The sequence below is a fragment of the Danio rerio genome, chromosome 15, assembly GCF_049306965.1.
Source record: "Danio rerio strain Tuebingen ecotype United States chromosome 15, GRCz12tu, whole genome shotgun sequence".
Lineage (NCBI taxonomy): Eukaryota > Metazoa > Chordata > Actinopteri > Cypriniformes > Danionidae > Danio > Danio rerio.
Window position 1 is genome coordinate 10,499,739 of NC_133190.1, and position 23,224 is coordinate 10,522,962.

Below are 23,224 nucleotides of genomic sequence, written 5' to 3' on the forward strand. Positions count from 1 at the left end.
TTGGCACTTTTTTGGAGTATTTGCATAAGTTTTGTTTTTTCCTGTAAATGATTCAATAAATACCGTACCGTGACATTCATACCGAGGTATTACCGTACCGTGAAATTCTGATACCGTTACATCCCTAATATATATATATATATATATATATATATATATATATATATATATATATATATATATATATATAATAGCATCTCCTTAAAGTCATTTACAATGTAAAAAAATATAAATTTCAAATGTTGTCTTCAGAATTTTTCAAACCTACAAGCCACAACTGTATAAATAAATAAATACATGAATAAGAGGACGTTTTGCAAAAAAAAAATGCAGATATACTAGTTTAAGTTATTAGTTTTTAGTAGTTTATTAAATTGTAAACTAGTTAACATTTTGCAATTTGACATTGTCTTAACAGCCAATTAGTCGTTTATTAATTAATTAATTATTAAAGATGTATCCGTTTATTATTGTTATTTTGATTATTATTATTATTATTATTAGCCTACTATTGTTATTATTAAAAGACAGCAACGCTCTGTGTATGGCTTGAAGCTCTGTCGACTGTCCTATTTTAGCATAGCTCGCTGTCCAAGCGAGCAAAGCCACTAACTTTGGTTTTCCATTCGGAGCTCGTGCTTATAGTGAGTCACATGCTGAAACGTCAAACAAGTGCAGAAAATGCTCCTTAATTCTGCTTTTACGGTCATTTTTTCCTTCTAGCCATCCGCGCTCTTCCTCCTCTCTCACTGAAAAAAAAAGAACACAACTGTTGTTTCTGAGAGCCACTAATGAATTCACACTCAAATGTTTATTAATTATTCGTTTTTTGCTTAACTCTAAAAGAGTGAGGACTTCTGAAGGATATGTGAGACCCTAAGAGGATGTTTTAGGGGGTGTCCAAGCTGAGACTGATCCAGAATCAGATTTATGGAAGGCAGCTGTTGAGGTTTTGACAGACGGACGGATCGGAGCACTGCTGCGTAACACAAGTCTGCAGACGAGTGTCAGATCACACTAAAACAGGGTAAGTCACACTCTATACTCTGTTTTTGACAAGTTTTAATTTACTTTTAAAATATTAACCTCACTTATTATTGTTATTAGTGATTGTATGAGATTAATATGAAGAAATTGGACATATACAGTACGAATGAACCCAAACAGCAGCTGTGTTTAAGTGTGCTAAATGTTCCTTGTTTGGTAAAATATATCATCTTTGTATAACAAAGTGCAAAAAATCGTATCTGAATGACAACATATGTTTACACAGTGAGCACATTGATGTCGAAACTAGATCTAATTAACGTCTAGATCTAAGTCAAAAACACATCTAATTGACTTAAAAAACACAATGCTAATCAAACCTTTAAACCTTTAACGTCTATTTGAGATCCACACATTGATGTCCTTTTAATCACCAAGATGGTGACACAAACATAAAAAGTTTTATTAATCTGAAATACAAATTTACAATGTATTTTTTATTCCAACAATGCAAGTTAACTATCTTAATGTGAAAATTACATCAAATTGACGTTATAATAACATTAAAATAATCAAACTATTACAAGACTGTCATGTAAAAGATTATTGATGTGTTTTTATTCCAATTTTTGTAAATCTTATGTTTTAAAATATTAAATTGACATCAAATTGATTTTGCATATTTTATGTTTTTTGACACGTTTTTGATTACATCAAGGTGCACGCTGGGTAAAATTCAACAACCAGTGGGGGACATATACTTTAGCACATTCTTGTATTTGTATCCCCTTTTCATGTTTATATAACTGATAGCATCCCCTCTGACATTAAGAAATAGTCATACTGTGGTTGGAAATATAAATCCTTTGCCATATTTTTTCCCATTTTTGCTCCCTGATCATTATTTCAAACACCCTGCCAGTTTCCCCTTTAAAATGAGAGCAAGGTCCTAGGACCTATTTTTAGAGAACCGAGGCATTACGGCGCACTGGAGTTATGCAGACGACAAGATTAGACGGAGAGGGGAGAACTTCATACAGCTTGTTATTGCCCACAGCTTCTCTCCACAAGCTCTTATTTGGGCTCCTCAGAGAAGTGTTTTTCCCACCTCATAACTGTTTATCCCCCTTCAGAACTCCACTGAAACAGAGCAACATCACATCTTCCTTTGGTCCCCTTGACATTTGATCAGGTCCAGCTTTGACACCATGAGGATCTTGGATTCTCTGTTAAAAAACAAAATCAGACACGGTGGCTTGGAAAGGCAGTGTTCAGCTGTAATTTCTTCTCTTGGCAGCTTAGATGAGGCTGGAAACAGTGAAAGAGCATCAGTAAGGGTGGGTTAATGGAAAAAAATCTAATTCCTGAGGGAGGCAGAGAGAGAAAGAGAGAGGCTTGTCTGTGAGAATCAAGATGTTTACTTCCTTGTAGGACTTTAACGATCCTCTGCAGCTATTGATATCTTATAAATGTTTAATTGCTGGCTGGTAATTATGCTTTAAAAGGGATTAGAAAGGAATGGGAATTGAATCATGCAAGTCGAAACCAAAGGAATGTTTGGAGGAGCTGCCATGAACACTGTGTTTCAGTTTTTCCTACAACAGCATGTTCACTACTGAGCTACTGTGTTCAGTGTATACTGTGCAGATCATGAGGCGTCAACATTTTGATGTTCTTATTAAATAAAATTTACAAAAACATAAAGAATATTAAAGTTAAAAGTGTATTAAATGCAAGTAAAATACTTCCATGTTTAATTTAAGGTTTGTTAAAAGTAATTGTAAAAACATAATGTCCTTTTCATTCAGTGTAACAGATATGTGAATCTGAAAACGAAAATAAAAACACCATAAGGTATCAAATTACATAATGGGGCTGTTCATTAGACCAAAAGTCAATAAACCTTTATACACATATAAAGACACATTTCATTAACATGAAGGAGATATTAGGACTGTCATTACATGTCATTCGCTCAGTTGTCATTTTAAATGCAAACGTGACAATTTTTGAGATGTTTGTGATGACATGATAAAAACAAATATAACCTATACAGGTCTTTGTCATGACAACTTGACATTACCAAGATAACATAACTTGTCATAAATCTGTCATAAACATGACTGTCATTATGTTTATAATTGTGTCATGACTTTTATAAGAGTGTAAGTAAAATCTTTTTCACCTCAACTACAAGTGGTAACATTTATTTTGTCATTAAAAGTCATTAATATCAATAAATATTAATAATGCTGTTATAAATTGCAAGCAGAATGTGCAATGTGGAAGTGCACTCATTTTTGCTATTGTTTTAAAACTTCTTATTCAGTTGCCTATGGGAGAAATGACTAGAAATGCAATCAATAAATATTTTTAACTTGTTCACAATTCTTGAGATTTCATTGGCACAACCTAATTTTTTTTATGTTCAATCCACATGAATCTGTTTAAGGTGTTAAGTTAACTTAATCAATTTGTGTTGAGACAACATGAATAAATTGTGTGGAAGCCTGCATTTTTTACAGTTTAATAAACGGCAGATAACGGTCAAACTACTTGCTCTACAAACGTGTAAACACTTGTTTGTAGAGCAAGTAGTTTGACCATTATCTGACTATATAGACATAAAATAATATAATAAGAAAATATCAGTTTCCAACATCAAGCAGCAGAATGAGTTGTTTTTAATTTCTAAAAATGAATTGAAGGGAATGAGACTGGAAGTCTCGGGCCAAAATAATTCAAACGGCTGCGCCTGCTCTCCATATTTAAGTTCAAACCTCATTTAAACATACCTGAACCTGCTAATCAGGCTCTTCTATTAGAAACTCGTACTAGAAACTTCCAAGCAGGTTTGTGGAAGGAAGTTGGAGCTAAACACTGGACCTCCAGGACTGAGTTTGAACACCCCTGGCCTAGCAAGAGTTTGATTAGATAGCCCAGGTGTGTCTGATTGGGGTTGGAACTAAACTTTGCAAGACACCGGCCCTACAACACCGAGTTTGGGCACTCCTGGTATAAAGTATTTTAACAAATTAATTTTGTTCCACCAAAAAACCAATCACAATATTCATGACACAATTATAAGGGCCTCATGAAAATCATGTTTATAACAGATTTATGACAAGTTTGTCTTGGTAAAGTCAAGTCGCCATGACAAAAACAACTTATGATGTATTTATGCCAAGTTGTCATAAAGACATCTCAAACAATGTCATACTTGCATTTAAAACAACAACTGATTGATTAACACTCAGTGACAGTTGCAATAAGCACATTCTCTTTCATTTCATGATTACAAAGGTGTTATGACAGTCTTATGAAAACCCCTTCAAATATAAAAAGGTGTCACTGAACAGGCTTACTCTGACATGTACTTACGGTACAACAAAAACAAAAATTTAAATTATTTGTAAATTAAAAGTAAAAGTAATTGTATTCGGATAGTTAGAAGGCAGGCAGCAGACTGGAATAAACAGATAAACAAGGTGAGGATCAAAACACGGCAAAGCAAGACAAAAAAAAACACTTTGTAATGTCACAAATTCAGTAAACAAGACTCACCACTGAAGTGTGTGTGTGTGTGTGTGTGTGTGTGTGTGTGTGCGTGTGTGTGTGTGTGTGTGTGTGTGTGTGTGTGTGTGTGTGCTGTTTAAATAGTCCTAGGCTGTGTCTGAAATTGCATACTTCTATACTATACAGTACGCTAAAATCAGTATGCGACCCAAGTATTATGTACGAATTCATACAATTCGAAAATCAGTATGCGAGAAGTACCTGGATGACTTACTACTTCCGGCGAAATTCTGAAGTGTGCATCCCATGCATACAGCGCTATCCCATGATGCCCTGTGAGAGAATTTATGAATGGGAGTAAAGCGACCCAACTGACGCAGATAGGTCACGTGACCATGACAAAATGGCGGATGTAGTACGTCCAAATTCCATTCATACTTTTCACATTCATACTGAATAGAACATACTTTTTTAATGGCCAAGTAGTACGTTTAAATTCAAATGCAGTCCCTATTGAGTATTAGGCAGTTTCTGACTCAGCTCTGTCTGTCTGCAGTCATGGGGATTTAGGCCAGGTGTGTGAGTGGTGCATGACTGGATCTTGTAGTCCATTTAATGGCGGATTTGTAGTTTATGCAATACTGTGTGTTTACCAACGATCTGCACAGGCTGGATCGCTGGTGATCGTGACAAGTGCTACATCATACTGTAGCTTTCGCTGTAGTGAATTGATTGACTGTAATAAATAGTGCGGTATGCTTTAGTATTCACTATGGTACACTGTGATGTAGTATAATATACACTATACTTGTAGAAAACTCAGTATAGCTTAGGATTGTTTATATTTCTATAGTTATTGTATTACCAAACCAACTGTTGAGTTGCTTTAACATATTATTTCGTAGCTGTAAAAGTTGTGAGTTTATATTCAATCACTCACTGTCAAAATCTTGTTTGGCAGATGGTGCGTGAGCAGTATGTCACCACCACAGAGGAATCTGGAGTTCTGTCTCCAGTCTCGGAGTACATTTACATGATCGGCATCTACGGCTGGAGGAAGCGCTGCCTCTATCTGTTTGTTCTGCTTCTACTGATCATCCTGGTTGTCAACTTTGCCCTTACCATCTGGATCTTGCGAGTAATGTGGTTCAATGCGGTGAGAGGACTTCACCTAGATCACATATTTTATGAAAACATGAAACTGTATTTAGATTCTACCCTCAGATTTTTTATCACCGGTTGATGTTGCATGAAGTCACACTCATGTTGAGAAATGCACTATTGGTGGTATTATTTTTGTAGGAAGGCATGGGGTACTTGCAAGTCCACGAAGATGGACTAAGACTAGAGGGAGAGTCAGACTTTCTGTTCCCTGTTTACGCCCAGGAAATCGACTCCAGAGAGGTAAGAGGTACTTACTGTAAGATAATACTTTAGTAACAGTCAGAATTATTAGCCCCCCTTTTATTTATTTATTTATTTATTTATTTTAAATATTTCCCAAATTATGTTTAACAGAGCAAGGGAATTTACACAGTATGTCTGGTATATATTTTTTTCTTCTGGAGAAAGTCTTACTTGTTTTATTTCGGCTAGAATAAAAGCAGTTTTTAATTTTTTAAACACCATTTTATGGACAAAATTAATAGCTCCTTTAAGCAGTATTTTTTTCTTATAGTCCACAGAACTAACCATCATTAAACAATAACTTGCCTAATTACCTTAACCTGCCTAGTTGACCTAATTAACCTAGTTAAGCTTTTAAGTGTCACTTTAAGCTGTATTGAAGTGTCTTGAAAAATATCCAGTCAAGTATTATTTACTGTCATCATGACAAAGATAAAATAAATCAGTTATTAGAAATGAGTCATTAAAACTATTATGTTTAGGAATGTGTTGAAAAATATCTATTAAACAAAAATTGGGGGGGTGGGGGGGGATGCAGGGAGGCTAAAAATTCAGGAGGGCTAATAACTCTGGCTTCAATAGATTTAACTATTTATTTTCCAATATTTCTCTCTTCATTATAGGATTCAGCTCTACTAATTCAATCCTCTGAAAATGTTACACTCAATGCTCGCAATGCCAATGGTGATGTAACAGGAAGTGTGTCTGTAGGTAAGATATTTTCAAAACAATTATTGGTTTAACCCTAGAAAACCTATTTAAGATGCAACATTCAAAGGTCTCCAACAGGGTTATAAACATTATGCATTTGAAATTTGTTTTAATTACTTTTTAATTGATTTATAATCATCAAAATGATTCTGTAAAATATAATGGTCACTACAAAGTCACTATAAGTTTGCTGTATTACACATGCCACACCATCTACTGGTGTGGCATGCATAATACAGCAAACTTATAGGGCCCTATTATAAACCCGGCGCAATTGTTGTTTGCTAGTTCCAGCTTGGCACAAGAGTCCTTTTGACGTTTTGTAGCAAATGCATTAACGCTCATATGTACGCTCAAAGGCATTCTGATCTAAACAGGGAGGCGTGTTGAGACGCATTGCTGGCGCGTTGCTATTTTGAAAAACTATAATAGTCTGTTCTATAGACCAGAACAAAAGTCGCTTTTCCACTATCGTGCTGAATCGTTCTTTAAACAGAACTGTTCCATTCCGTGCCAAACTGGGCCAGACAGCACGGATACGGTTTCATTTTCCACTGTCCTGCTGCGACAAAGCTCTTTAAAACATTACACAAAACACATCAGTAGTTGCCTTGGTAACGCATGTATACGGCTCCCTTTGTTCAATTAAAGTTAAATAAGAGCCGAAACAACCATGTGACTAAACACTGTTATGCCGCTCTATCAAATAGGGGTGCTAAATATAGGTACATGTGCACCCTTATTTATTTATATTTATTTAAAATGTAACGTGATGATTGAAAATAATTGGAGGGGAAATAAATAATATTTGTCAAAGGTGAGCGGGCAGTTTCACTTATAAAAACACAGCACATAAATTATTTCATTTTTAACAATTAATTAAATTACACTGTGTTTTTATATCAAAAGTTGATAATGATATAAAATATACTACATTTTGATGGTAAAATGAAACCAATTAAGTGATGGCTGTTATTTGTTTTACTATTCAAACATTAAATAACGAATGCAGCAAGTGAAATAAAAAACGAATATGAAACAACACATATATAGCAGGATTTAAAGCATATAAAGCACTATTATATTTAGCAAAATGCTGCTCTATTATCTTTTTATTTTGATCATTTTATTTTTATTATTATAATTTTTTTTTTCATAATTAACTAACAAGCTGTAGGCGAATTATTGCTAGACGTTTTAGAAAATATTTGCGTAGCTATATTAAAGATCACCAAGAACAAAAAAAAAAAAAAAACACAGAAACATGTTACATGCCTCATTAATGTCATATAACTTATGTATAACTGAATCATATAATTGCCTTTAGCTGAAATTATAAAAATTGCTCATTTTATTTTTATAAAACATTTGTCAAAACGTATTGGTATTTTTTGAGTAAAAGAAATACTGACATTTAAGAATCCATATTTATTTAATTAATTCATTCTTTTGACTTGTTTAGTCTTCTAGTGCATATGCTATAATATAAATCATACAACAGTACCTTGGACAGTTACAGTGCCGCTCTGTAAAGCTTTCAAGCAAAGTCTTTTGGACGGCCGACATTACAACACGACGTCCTTCGTGGTCTCGCCGGTATTAACAAGAGCTGCTTTTCCACTATCGTGCCAAACCGTTCTAAGAACACTTCGGTATGGTTACGGTTGTTTCTCCACTGAGCCTGGAACGGCGCAAAACTCGCTCTGACCTGGGAGAGACATGCCAGCGACTTGCGCTGCTGACTTTTCTTCCCTGCTGCGCATCAAATAAAGCGAATAAAGTCACGCTTAGCATCGTCGATGTCCAAATTCCATAACAACATCACTATATCCATGGAACAAGAACTTGCAGACTTTTAACAACGAGGAAATAATTGCTCTTTTTAATTCAAAGCCAGGACAGCTTGTTAATACCGGCGAGACCACGAAGGACGTCGTGTTGTAATGTAAACTGAATTTAGAAATAGTTTTGAAACAAATCTTTGCGCTTAACAAACAAAATTAATAATTTATAGGCTAATTGATGTCTGTGCTTAAAGGTTTCCCTATCCACGAGAGCAAAAGTGAAAGTAGATAATGAGAGGCCTCATCTCTCATTCTCGCGCTGTAGATGCTCTGTTTAACTGGTTTCTTGATAGTGAAATGTTCAGTTTTTCCACTTACAAAGTCCGTCATGTAAATAGCAAATGCGCTATTGCGCAACGCAACTGACTCTTAAAGGGAATGGGAGATGAGACTCTGATTGGTTTATTTTCAAAACACACCTATAACTCATTAAAAAATGAGCTCAACCCTTTTAGACCATGGGCCATGGCGCAAAGCCGATTTTTCCGTCCTTAAATTAGCAAAAGTGGATTCCAACACGCCCTAATTGCCTTTGCGCTCTGCGCTTTGCACTTTGCACATGGATCGGCAAAATAGAACCCTTGCTGTCTTCTGGTAAAAAAACACTTTTCTGACTACATTCTCTCCTGTTTTTATTACCAGGTCCCAGTCAGGCTGAGGGTTTTAGTAAATATTTCAACATCAGTTCAAACCATGATGAAAATTTATTTTACGCTGATGGAAGTGGAGCCATTGTGGGAAAAGGAAAGCTCAGAGTAACTGGTGAGTCTAAAACTAGACCTGTACAATGTGAACATGTTGATGTTCAAGAATATTAATAATCACGTCAAAAACAGCCCAATCAGTTATTATAAATTATAATTATATACTTAAAAAGAAACAGGGGTGGCACAGTGGATAGCACTCACAGCAAGAAGGTCATTGGTTTGAGTCCCGGCTGGGCCAGATGGCATTTCTGTGTGGAGTTTGCTTTTTCTCTCCGTGTTGGTGTGGGTTTTCTCTGGGTGCTCCTCTACAGACATGTGCTGTAGAATTTGATGACCTAAATTGGCTGTAGTGTGTGAGTGTGTGTGAATGCAAGAGTTTATGGGTGTTTCCCAGTACTGGGTTGCAGCTGGAAGGGCATCCGCTATGTAAAACATATGCATATCTGGTTCATTCCGCTGTCATGACCTCTGATAAATCAAAGACTAAGGAAAATGATTGAATAATGAAAAAGAAACATTTTCTCGCTGTGAGTGCATTTTTTTGTATTTTATTTTATTACAATGTTGTCGAAACCATCTTTGTTGGTTCACAAAAATGATTAAAACTGTATTATCCATGCCAGGCCAGTAGTCAGCAATGTCACTTTGTTAAGAAACACTGCACACCTTTTTTTAATGTAACTAAAATAGTTGCATTAATACAAGTGTTTAAACTGATGTTTTATTAACAAACCATGTGTGGTACTTCATGATTCTCAGTGGGTTTTCACACACTAGATTAAATATTAATACTTCATCCAGAATAGCCTAAAGCTAAGTAATCCCATGAAACCAACCATGGACTGAGATTTGTCAATTATGTCATTCATTCATTCATTTTCTTTTCGGCTTAGTCTTTATTAGTATATCTTAGCCTTTATTAATCTGGGGTCACCACAGCAGAATGAACCGCCAACTTGTCCAGCAAATGTTTCACGCAGTGGATGCCCTTCTAGCCGCAACCCATCACTGGGAACCCATCCATACACTTATTCACACAAACATACACTACGGTCAATTTTAGCATACCCAATTCACCTGTACCACATGTCTTTGAACTTGTGGGGAAACGCAAACACGGGGAGAACATGCAAACTCCACACAGAAATGCCAACTGACCTAGCCGAGGCTCAAACCAGCGACCTTTTTCCTGTAAGGCGAATGTGCTTTCCACTGCGTTACCCTGTCAGTTATGTTTCATCCCGAAATCAAAAGAAAATGTAATTATATTTGAAGAAAGAAACATTTTTTCAGGACCTTTAATTTGTGTTATTTTTAATCCCTTGTTTGACAATTTATCATGTTTCCATTTAGTAAGTGTACATTGCTTGCTTTCACACACAAATGTTTTTATTAGCAAAAAAATACAAAAAATTAAGTTTAATAAAAATAATAATTTATGGAAGACACCTTCTAAAATGTTATTAATTATAACAGTAGCTTATATAAAATACATTGATATTGTGGAAATATAAATTTATATCATCTAATTTCAAATTAACAATAATCTACGTATAACTAAAAAGTTATATTCTCTGGTTTTTAATTATATAATTTCATTAACATCCCAGCTAGGAAGGACATTAACCTTTTGTCTTTCTGATTACAGGCTAAGCCAATGTAATGCAAATTGTCAGTTTCACAGCATGGGGTGTCTATTGTTTTCTCTTTTCGATCAAATGGTCAGGCGGTTTCTGTCTCCAGAACATGATGAGATTAGACCTGAGAAGCAGTTTACCCTGCCGACCACAACTCTTAATTTGCATGCTCTGTTTAGCTATATCCCCTCCTCCTAAGAACACAATATAGCCATGAAATCTTTGTCTTAATCAGACTTGTGTGAGACTTGTGTGAGACTTGTGAGAGACTTGTGAAAGAACTTGCAGACTGCGGACCTCTAGTAGTCTCTTGCAGACACATCTTAAAGACGCTGTATGACTGCAGATTAACCAACACGTCTCAATAAAGGAATTCTGCTTGTTTCGAGTCTCCTGGACTGGGTTCTCTTCTCTCTTCTTTTTTCATTCATTTTTTTTTTTTACAACAATATTTATAAGAGAAATTATATGATGACATATTAAAATATTTAATTTAAGAATTACATTTTAGGACCACAATAGTAAAATATTGTCATTAATAAACTTAATCAATACTTAATAACTACTGTCCTTCAAACCACTAGGTTTTATCCAATAGTCAGCTAGATGACTTTAATCATTTTAAATGTTTAAATATTTAGCATTATCAATTATTCTTTCTTTTATATGTACATAACAATGTATTATCTTCATTCATTTTCGACTTAGTACCTTTATTAATTTGGGGTTTGCCACAGTGGAATGAACCGCCAACTTATCCAGCATATGATTTACGCAGCGGATACCCTTCCAGCTGCAACCCATCTCTGAAAGAGATCCATACACACTCATTTACACTTGTACACTACGAGCAATTTAGCCTACACAATTCACCTGTATCGCATGTCTTTACAATGTGGGGAAACAGGAGCACCCGGAGGAAACCCATGCAAATGCAGGGAGAACATACAAACTCCACACAGAAATGCCAACTGACCTAGCTCGAATCAGCAACCTTCTTGCTGTGAGGCGACAGCACTACCTACTGCGCCTCTGCGTCGCCCAAATGTGTTTTCTGTTTAGAAAATTTATTCTGTTTAGATATAACATTTTTATTAAGTGTAGGTCAGAAAACGTTATTCAAATATGTTACAAGTATGTCATTTTTTTATTTAATTTTTTTACTTAAATATACTACACTGAATGATTATGGGCCATTATTTTACCCATATTATTTTCGTTTTAAATATTTTTCTTTGTGAAAATAAATTGATAGTGACTATATACAAAATTATTTCAGTAGAAAAAGGCCAAACTATTGAAATTAAACACAGTGAACAAGTGCTTAATTTCCATATGTGCACAATCTGAACTACGGTGAATAGTTGCAATGATGTGATGATGTGCTTTGAATCAGAACACAGGATGTCCGCTGGATCTTAAAAAGTCTTCAATTACAAAAACAAAAGACCTTAAAAGTCTTACAATCACTGAAATATCATCCAGTAGGTCTTAAATCAGGCGGTTCATTCCACTGTGGTGACCCCGGATTAATAAAGGAAGCAAGCCGAAAAGAAAACGAATGGATGAGGTTTTAAATCATTTTAAATGGGTCTGAATTTGCCTGTGTCCATGTAAAGCCAGTCAGGCCAACACCCATCTGATCATCAACAATACATCTCAATACAACTTTTAGCAAAACTCTTTTGACCAATATGATTAAATTAATTTAATTAATTAGTGTTCCTTACAATAAAATTTTTTTAAAATTTGTTATATTTAAAAAAAAAAGTATTTCAAGTAAAATGTGAATGTATAAATGAGGGTTTGCTTTAGCACATAGTTTAAAATATGTTGCTAAGAAATAATTAATTAGAAATATTTTAGACATTATTTTCCACTGGCTTAACTGGGTCATCAGAAAAAAAAAATCCTTTAGCATTTAGCCATGTATGTCTAAAAATTTGAAACACAAAGGTTTTAAACAGTAATACATTTGACTCTTAAACAGTAGAATGAATTAACTGTGAGTGTTGTGATGTTGGGACAGGGCCAGAGGGTGCTTTATTCGAGCATTCAGTCAGGACTCCTATGGTTAAAGCAGTACTTAACAAAGAGCTAAAGTAAGTACATATTAAATATTTGCTAACATCTTCATTTTTTATGTAGATGTACCTGTTAAATGATAATAAGTTATGATTTTGCAGAAATATATGCTTTTTATGCAGTGTCTGCATGTGCTGCGATGTATGTTTAAAAACATTCTTGGTTGTCAAATGTCAGCCCATTAAAAATAATTGCAGCACTGAGTATATTCCCTGAAATAACTTTTATGGAGGTTTCCAGCATGGTATTAACCACATCTGTGATGTGTAAGACCCAGCATCTGGTTTAAAACAATAGCAATGACATCAGTTTTTTTTTTTTCAAATAAATGTAATTGCACTAGTTCTATTTAAGGTATAGTTCGCCCAAAAATGTAAATTCTGCCATTAACTCATCCTCCACTTATTCCAAATCTGTTTTTGTTTCTTTCTTTTGTTAAACACAAAGGAAAATATATCAAAGAATGTTGAGGGAAAAAAAGCAGCCATTGATTTATACTGTTATACGATTTTTTCTCCTAACATTCTTCAGAAAATCTTGTTTTGTGCTGATAGAAAGATGTTCATAAAAGTTTAAAACCAATTCAGTGTCAGTTTATGGTTCATTTTTGGGTGAACTGTCCCTTTAATGTCTATGCATGACTCAACCTGTTAGATTTTGTGGCCATCTTGTGTCTAAACTATGTGTTGCACTGTGCATTAACCCGACTCTAGCGTTTCATGCTATGTTTTTCAGACTGGAATCTCCAACTCGCTCTCTTAGTATGGATGCACCGAAAGGCGTTCATGTCAAAGCCTTGGCTGGAAATGTTGACGTGACAGCACATTTTGACATTCTGCTTCATTCAGCTGAAGGCCTGGTGAGTATTAATGCCTGTAATTTTCAAATAGTCATATTGAGTAATTATGGGGTCTATCTTGCTAGGACTTAGATGGTCAATATTTTGCCTACAGAAGGATTAGGATTTGTTCACCACCCAAAATGAAAATTATGTTATTAATAAAAATAATAAAAATAATTCCTTAAATTTATATAGCGCTTTTCTGGGCACTCAAATAGAGATCTGCGCAGGACTAAATTTTGAATCCCGCTCCCGCCCGCACCCGCCAGGTTTTAGCCCGAACCCGACTGCTCCCGCTTATATTAAGAATTTATTGTCCCGCTGCCCGACCCGCCCCGTTTTCTGGCCGCCGCGCCTGATCCCGCTAAAGAGCGGGGGAAAACAAAACCGAAAATCCCCCAGCTATACAGTCCAGACAGCCAAGCTGTCTGTATAAACACACACACACACAGCACCAAGCACACACACACAGACAAATCTCTCTCTCTCATACGCGTGTGCGCGCACTAACATACACACAAGCACCAAGCAGACACAAAGGCGTTTGCTGTTATATCAACTCAAAGGCTTGTAATACCATGTATCAAGTACCAATGTAATACCAAAAGGTTTTATATAAAGGTATATAAATACTGAGTCGCGCCAGCTCCGGGCCGCAGCGCACATTACTCTCGGGCAGTGAGTTCACAAGCATCCGGAGTCCGGCAGCCGGAGCCGGGCTGAGTGGTAAGTCTCTGGCAGGCGAAAATTTAGCCGGAACTGGCCCGAGTGTATTTTGCTATCTGGGAAAACTCTCTCTCTCTCTCTCTCTCTCTCTCTCATTCACGCGCGCGCGCACTAACATACACACACACACAAGCACCAAGCACACACACAGGCAAAGCTCTCTCTCTCTCTCTCTCTCTCTCTCTCTCTCATTCGCATAGCAATATCCGCGATATTGCTAGACAGCCCCCTCCCGTCCCAAATTAAACCCGTTACCGACCGCTCCCGCGATTTACTCGGAAATTTATTCCCACGCCTCAGAAATCTGGTCGGGTCCTGCGGCAGCCGCGGGAATGCAGACCTCTAACTCAAAGCACTTTACACAAAGGAGGGAAATCTCCTCATCCACCACCAGTGTGCAGCATCCACCGTTTTGCGCCAGACTGCACACCTCACACCAGCTGATTGGTGTGGAAGAGACAGAATGATGAAGCCAATTATGAAATGGGGAGGGTTAGGAGGCCATAATGGACAGAGGCCAGTTAGCAAATTTGGCCAGAATGCCAGGGTGAAACCCCCTACTCTTTTTTGAAGGACATTCTGGGATTTTTAACGACCACAGAGTCAGGACCTTAGTTTAACGTCTCACCCGATAGACGGCACTCAATGAGCACTATACTGGGGCATTTGGACCCACACAGACCGCAGGTTGGGCGCCTCCTGCTGGCCTTACTAACACCACTTCCGGCAGCAACCTAGCTTTCCCATGAGGTCTCCCATCCAGATACTAACCAGGCGCAGCCCTGCTTAGCTTCGGGGGTTGACCATGTGAGAGTTGCAGAGAGCTAGCTATTTAGCTTATTAACTCTTCTATGCTGTTGGGTGATATTTTCATCCCCTCTGGGGTGATTTTGAGTCTTAATTTGGCCACAACTTTCTCTGTGTTTCAGCAGGTGGGATGAATTTTGGTGACAAGTTTTATTTTGACACATTTTTTTTTGTGTAAATGCTTTGTAATAATAAAAAAAAACTCCACAATACACTCTTGGCAAGTTGACAGCCATTTAGTTATGTTAGTGGCTGTTTTTGACTTCTAAAGACATTTTTTTTCTTTGAAATGTGCAGTAAGTGCAGTAGGCCAAAATGCTAACCAGTTAGCATATTATTTTTCAAATACAATCCCTGCAGTCCAAAGCAACGAATCCTGAAATCGTGAACAGGCACACCATAGATGACAGCGACCCACTAGATCAGGGGTCACCAATCTCGTTCCTGGAGGTCCGGTGCCCTGCAGGGTTTAGCTCCAACCTGTCTGGGTGTTTCAAGTATACCTAGTAAGACCCTGATTAGCTTGTTCAGGTGTGTTTGATTAGGGTTGGAGCTAAAATCTGCAGGACACTGCCGGACACCGGAGCAGCGTTTCCATCCAACGTGTCAAATCAAACAAAGTTGTCACTTCCTGATTATCTGGCACCAAATATCAACAGTAAAAACTGAATTTGCTGCAGTAGGAGAAGCTGCTTCAATCTTTTCTTCATCTAATAAATGACTTGCGCTTCAGAAGGCAATCCTGACATGCATTGAACGCGCGGTGGTGTTTAAAGCTGTCAGACGCGGAGCACAGACGATTTTGATTCTGGAGGTCATAAATAATATAATAACACTAATACTTAAACGGTAAGGCGTTTTAGAATGACCAAAACAACATTTCAGATGTTTGATAATGTGCTCAGCCTGCTGGTTTATCGATTCACACACATTTTCATCATCACATAATCTTTTAGTATTGAATATAAAGTTTATCCTACTCAGTTATGTGCATGTGTTTTTATGTGCATTTTCAAAATGTATGCGCATCATGGCGTTTCCATCAACCAGTTTTGCATTTGCGAATAAAAATAGGTGGATGGAAACATAACTACTTTCTAACGCGCTTTGTCCTAAAGCGATTACTGTATGCTTAGTGGTTGGCCAGCAGGGCGCAGGATTTACACTTATTACTAAGCCATACTTATATGCTATTTCAGACCAAATAATCAGAGTAGTGGTAAACAATGTAGGGAGCACGTCACAGGCTGTCAATGCTCAAAAATGAACCAATGTGAATATAAAACCAAGTTCAGCTCAGTAAAGCAGGCTAGGTGAAACAGCACTATTTTTACAGGATCAACATTATTGATGCTGTAAAAGGTACCTTATAAAACTGAATATAGTCACATCAATCGTTTGCCGGAAGATTTTTAGTGGCTGAACAACACTTCTGTGCATATAAGCCATTTGTAACAACAAAATCTAAGCTCTGCGTGACTATAATACTTTCAAAACATAACGTTACCTGTCTAAAAGAAATACTTCAGGATTGGAATAAAAGTACAAAAGTAACTCCAATATTGATTCATATGATTTTATAAAGTTTTGATTCAGCATTTGTTTTTACCGCTGTAACTCATGTCCACGTGACCACGGTGTGCATGCACACGCATCAGTGGATCAGCATGAACAGAGTTGCGCAGTTGTACAAACCTACATTTGCTGACACTGGCTGTTTCTTGATTCCAAGAACGCAGAGAATGGACTTGCGCTCTTGTGGAGACCGGTCTTGCCAGGTGTCCTCGGAAAAACAAACTCAGGAGACCACGAGAACAGAGAACGCGTCCTGTGAGAAATGAGATGCTGCGTTTTTTCTGATGGTCACATGACCTTCACATGTTTTTAATAGAATATTATTTAAACATTACAGCATTCATACAACGATTTACTGTTTTTCCCCTTTTAAAAATATATACTATGCATAAAAACATTATAAATATGCGCCGCACAATACAAATAAAACAGATTTTAAAGGGCACCTATGGTGAAAAATCTTCTTTTCAAGCTGTTTGGAAAGACATGTTTGTAAGTATAGTGTAAAGACCGTCATATTGGGGTGATATAAACACACGCAGTCCATTTTTTCAATTTAACAACATAAAAACGGTGGACCAATTGGAGCTGTTTTCAGATTGACCGCAACTTGACATAGGAGTGCGGTCCCCCCGCCTACCAATATTGATTGACAACCGCGCGTCACGATCATATCCTCAGTTTTTGGTTTCATGTCCACCATTTTCAGTGTGTGAGTCAAAGCGATGTCACTAAAGGAACGCCCTTGCTCTATTCTTAGATGTAAGGCTCATTGGGCTCAACACAAGATCAATATTCTCCACATTATCGCTCTAATCGGAATTATTGTTTGTACCTTTTGGTAGGTTTGCAAACATGAGTACTTTTCATTGCATCTACCTTAAACTTCAGCCAATTGCATTTCTCGCGAACACAGAAGCTCCCTGTGATCTTAGGTGCAGCTGGTAAAGTGCAAGTGCATTGCCTCATGTGATCATTGGAAATAAAATAACAAACTTGCCTGAAGGTCGCACACCATAAGCGCCTCTCTGCGCTTTCGGGTCGGTGGCTGGGCGGCGTTGTGTTTACCCTGGTGGAGGCCTGTGTTTGTAGTTCTGGAATGCATGGCGCTGCCTGACCCGACGATTCGGGACACTTCATGTTTCTGCCATGCCACTGAGAGTGTCTAGTGTGCCGTGTCACGGCTTCGAGTGGCACATCCAGTGCCTCAGTCAAAGTTTATTCAGTGTGCGTGGTTATTAGTCTCGGTGTACAAGCTCGGCACTTAAAACTAGCACACAGTTGGCTGTAAAAGTATACAGAGATACAAATAATTTTGTAGTCTCTGCTTGGTCTGTGTCCAAGTCGTACATGTACAGCTGAATGCTGATGCTAGCTTAGCTTCTCTCTGTCTGCCTCTTGGCTCCGCCCCCTTGTTATGTTGAGCAGGAAGCCGAAACTAATTTTCATGTGAAGCAACACGCCCCTAAAACAGCGCGCTGTGTACACGCCCACAACATGACACTTTTGAACACATTATAATAAAAACATCTGAACTGAACCTAAACTTGCGCACTCAGAAGAACCATAATATTAATATTGAATCATAAAAAAGGGGTAAACTATGTGCCCTTTAATATGAATTTCAGCAAATAAACACCCTTGATGTGTTTATTCCTTTATTAAGATGTTAATGGTAATGTTTACTTTCACTGTTTCATTTAGGGAAACTCCTGAGGTAAATAAGTGATATCTCTGAACTTTAATAATAAATCTAAATAAAACGCAGCGCTTCCCACCTCCAGTCGCAATGACTTCTGGGACTTCTAGAGCAAGTTCGGTGCTTAAGTCTGCATTGGTGCGTCCTCAATATCAAGAACACATCCGGGAAGTTTCACACATTCTCCGTTCTTGCGGTCTTGAGTATTTTAACTGAACTTTGGCAGCAGATGATGTCTTTACACGTGAACACGAGAACGCAAGACCGCTGAAGAACACATATTGAGAAACAGCCAGAGTTTGGGCTACTTATTAGAATTATGGGAATTATCGGCCAGACAATGTTTATTTGGATGAACATTTTTTGTCTTATTTTAGTCTTCACCCAGAATATAAAAATACCAGCACAATGAAACATGTTTCTGTAGACCAGTGGTTCTCAAACTTTTTTCACCAAGTACCACCTAAGAAAAAATTGGTCTCTCCAAGTACCACCATAATGACCAGTAATGAATAAAGCAGTGAAGTTGGCCAAATTAAGCAGCTACTGCACTCCACAGTTCAAAAACAAGTCGTATTCATACATTTTTTTTATATATTTTGAAATATATGTTGCATGTACATATGACGTATGTGTAAAACCTTTTGAAATCGAAACATTAACTTGTATGTAGATTGCTAGGGAACCCGTTTTTCTCAGAGGATGCCAAGCTGACAGAACATTGCTGCACTCTAATATGAGTTCTATTTATGGAGAAAATTAAGAAGCACTGCAGTGTTTTGTGTTTGAGATAAATTAGTCTAATGAAGTTATATTCTATATAAAATATGAAGCTGATCAGTTGATTTTTGTCATGTGACTCGTGGTGCGGCATTCTAAAAAGTTAAGATGTTTTCAACTAGGTATGCCTGGAATACGCAAGCGCATTGTGCTGCAGTTCTTTCTCATTTTTCTAACCTGTGGGTTAAATTTTGACGCTCAAGTGACCGAGATGTCACAAAGAATACGGTAATTTTTAAAAATTGTATTGATTAATTTCTTTCATTACTCAGTGAGTCCTCCGCATACCAGTAGAAATAAGCCCGCGTACCACTAGTGGTACACGTACCACAGTTTGAGAACCACTGCTGTAGACAATCACCTACTTCACCTTTAACCCTTTAGGCCAGGGGTCACCAATCTCGGTCGGTGTCCCTCCAGGGTTTAGTTTCTACTTGCCTCAACACACCTGCCTGGTTGTTTCAAGTATACCTAGTAAGACCTTGATTAGCTTGTTCAGGTGTGTTTGATTAGGGTTGGAGCTAAAATCTGCTGGACACCGGCCCTCCAGGAACAATTTTGGTGATCCCTGCTTTAGGCCTATCTAAAATAAAAAAGGCAAATTTGAACTCTTTCCAACAGGGAAAACCACCATCAATTAAAAATGCATGATTATATGGTGTCATGGCTTTGCAATTAAAAAATGTGATTATGATTGGGGTCAATGGGGCAAAAACAGCCACGAAAATGCTGACAGCGTAGTCAAAACAATAAACAAGGATTAATTACTCACCCTAGTGTTGTTCCAAGCTGTTGAAAAGGTGTATCTAATAAAGTGGTCAGTGACTGCACATATTGCTATTTTATAATAGAGTTACTTCCATTAATGCATTAATGAATTGCTTCAATCTTGTGGTCTCTGTTGTATGCTCCAGTTGATTCTAGATGCAGAAACCGTCCGTCTGCCGAAATTACCGGTGGGAGAAGCCGGAACTTCAGGAGACTCTCAGGGAATGTACAACATGTATGAGGTTTGCGTTTGCCCCAGTGGGAAACTCTTTTTCTCCACGGCCGGAGTCTCCTCGACCTGCAGCGAAAGCCAGGACTGCTGAATGAGCTTCTGATTGAACATATACACTAGACACTAATTTGCCCTGTAACAAGGACTTGATGTGTTCTTACATTGGGTTAGGGTAAGGTAAAACAATAATACAAATGGTAATTTAACCCTATGTTACATAAATAGAAGCCTGCTTTAACCAGGGAATAAACATAAAAGCATTAAAGGGATAATTCACCCAAAAAATGAACCTTCTGTCATGATTTACACTACCTGACAAAAGTATTGTATTAAATAATAACTAACAAATAATGACTTCTAGTTGATCATTTTGTATCAGAAGTGGCTTATATGAAAGGCAAAGGCCTCTTGATTATGCTTATTATACTAAAATAAAATATGACATTAATAAAGTCATCTGGAACGGCAAAGTTAGCGTTCTTGCAGGACTCCCAGAGTTCATCAAGATTCTTTGGATTCATCTTCCATGACTCCTATTTCATCTTACCCCAGACCTGCTCAATAATGTTCATGTCTGGTGACTGGGCTGGCCAAACCTGGAGCACCTTGACTAGGCTTGGGCGGTGTCCAAATTTTGAGACCGTCAAACCGCCTCCATATTTTACCCCGGTATCCGGTATTACCGGCGTAATAAAAAAAATTATGACGTAAGGTTTAGACAGCGTCACCAAACTGTTGGCTTGAGCCTAAACCATTCAGAAACTGAATACCTTCTATGCGACCTTAGGCAGAGAGAGAGAGAGAGAGAGAGAGAGAGAGAGAGAGAGAGAGAGAGAGAGAGAGAGAGAGAGACAGACAGACAGACAGAGAGACTTTCTCTGTCTTACACAAACACACACACACATCTCTCCCGCGATTTATTCAGAAATTTACTCCCACACCGTAAGAAATCTGGCCGGCTCCCGCGGGAATGCAGAGAGCTGTAATCGGGCCATAAAAATTATACCCGATAGGTCCCGAGTCCGACACGTACATTTTGATTGACAGCTTTATAAAGCCCGAGCCCTTACAGCTCTAATGCATTTTTTCAAGAATGAGTCATTTATATGTTTTAACAGCATTTATTCGTAACAAACGTAGACTATATCCCACTTGAAAGTTGGAACAAAGAAATAAAATAAGTCCTCTGTAACATCGTAACATCTCAGCACTCTATAGGTCTACATGCACTTAGCCTTTAAATTGGCCAACACGCCAATGAAAAGAAATCTTGCTTAACAAATCAAATAAACTCTAAATGATGACGGGTATTTTGGCAGTAACTAAATTGAAGCTGAATATTAAAAGAATAATGCCACCATTAGTCTGTATACTCTGTCTACATTATGATTATATGGTTTATTTAATATTTATTTATAATTTAAAACCCTTTACTCACCAAGATTAGGCTACGTGTGTTTGTGGAGGAACATTATTAAATCCACTGGCTTTAGCGCAGTCTTGCGCTCATGTGCGTCCAGCAATACTGAACACCGTTTCACTGCTACTGCTACAGGCCGAGATGCAGAGTTCTGATCTGGCTGATTTTGCAAGTTTTAGGTAGGATTGTTTATTCATCTTATACCAGTCAGGAACATCCATTTAATTTTCCATGACCGTAGTTTCAGGGTAGCGAGTGGCCTCGTCATTTTACCTGTCAGCTTGCGGTTTAGGGCTCTACCGTAATACGCAGTGTATGAGCGACCGCTAAATACCTGCGGCTGGAATAACCGCTCTTTCTGACTGGCTTGACCGCCGTCAAAATTCTCTTTTTTTACTACTTCGTCATAATTTGCTTCACCTTTGCAGGGATGGATTTTAATGCAGGGATTTGGATTTTTTCGGGTCTCGCCGGGTTCGGGCCAAGATCTTCAGCTCTAATGCAGACCTCTCGTTCATATTAACCACGTCTCCCTTCTGTTCAGTCTAAACCAAGTGTGCCGCAAGCCTACGTTTGAGTGAAGGTTTCGGCCGTTAGATCGCCCCCTGGGGGCTGGCTGCAGTACAAGTCATAAAGCCCGCCTCCTCCGTGTTAATGAAGGAGACTTGAGCCCAAATAAAAAAAAATATTACACTTGCAATAAAATGTCCCGAAAGATAGTTCTGGTCGATTAAGGCACTGGTTATTGTGCTGAAATAGGTGCAGATCTTCATTTTTGTAAACAGTTTGTTTTTAGCAGTAATTTAATGCTGGGCGTGTCATCGTGATTTACAGCTGTGATTGACAGTTTCTCAAAGCGCGGCGTCTGAGCTTCGGCAGGAGACTGAAGTAGACTGAAATGTTATTATTCGATTTCTGTGTTATTTTACCATGACAAAATGAGTTCAGCAGTAAACTATAGTTTCTGACATACATGATCCTGGTGGAACACTGTTTATTCGCTAAGTTCAGGGCTTTTTTCGGGCTTTATTAGTTTGCTGATACACGCCTAGCCACCCAGATAGCAAAACACAGTTCCGGCTTGATTCTCGCCTGCCGGAGACTTATCTCTTAGAGCTCAGACTGACTAATGTTACCTCTGCTGGACCTACTCCGGATGCCTGGACTCACTGCCCGATTCCAGTCCGAGTCAATCGAGCCAGATGCGGCGGCCGAGCGAGCCGGTGCTGCCGCATGCGAGCCGGAATCAGCCCGCGACGCCGCGAGTAAAGTTATGCGCTGCGGCCTGGAGCTGGCGCGATTGAATATATAAAACCCTCATATTTGTTAACGTTATTACATCCATTTGTGTTGATATGACAGCAAACGCATGCTGAGAAGTTCGGGGGGCGTAGTTGATTTTACATAAAGCGTTTGATTGGAAGCTCGACTCTGCTCATTTTCGCGGCTCCTCCTCTGGCTCCATCAGACAATCCTTCTGCG

General features: G+C 37.9%; 1 protein-coding gene across 1 annotated transcript; it reads left to right on the plus strand.

The window, feature by feature from the left end:
• Positions 1 to 643: 643 nt before the first annotated feature.
• Positions 644 to 20,923, plus strand: sgcg (sarcoglycan, gamma). The gene is made up of 8 exons (NM_001003748.2): positions 644 to 1,027; positions 5,465 to 5,659; positions 5,806 to 5,907; positions 6,534 to 6,621; positions 9,108 to 9,227; positions 12,839 to 12,911; positions 13,630 to 13,753; positions 20,237 to 20,923. The coding sequence occupies exons 2-8, from the start codon at positions 5,465 to 5,467 to the stop codon at positions 20,411 to 20,413; spliced, it is 879 nt and encodes a 292-aa protein (NP_001003748.2). The 5' UTR covers positions 644 to 1,027; the 3' UTR covers positions 20,414 to 20,923.
• Positions 20,924 to 23,224: the final 2,301 nt, after the last annotated feature.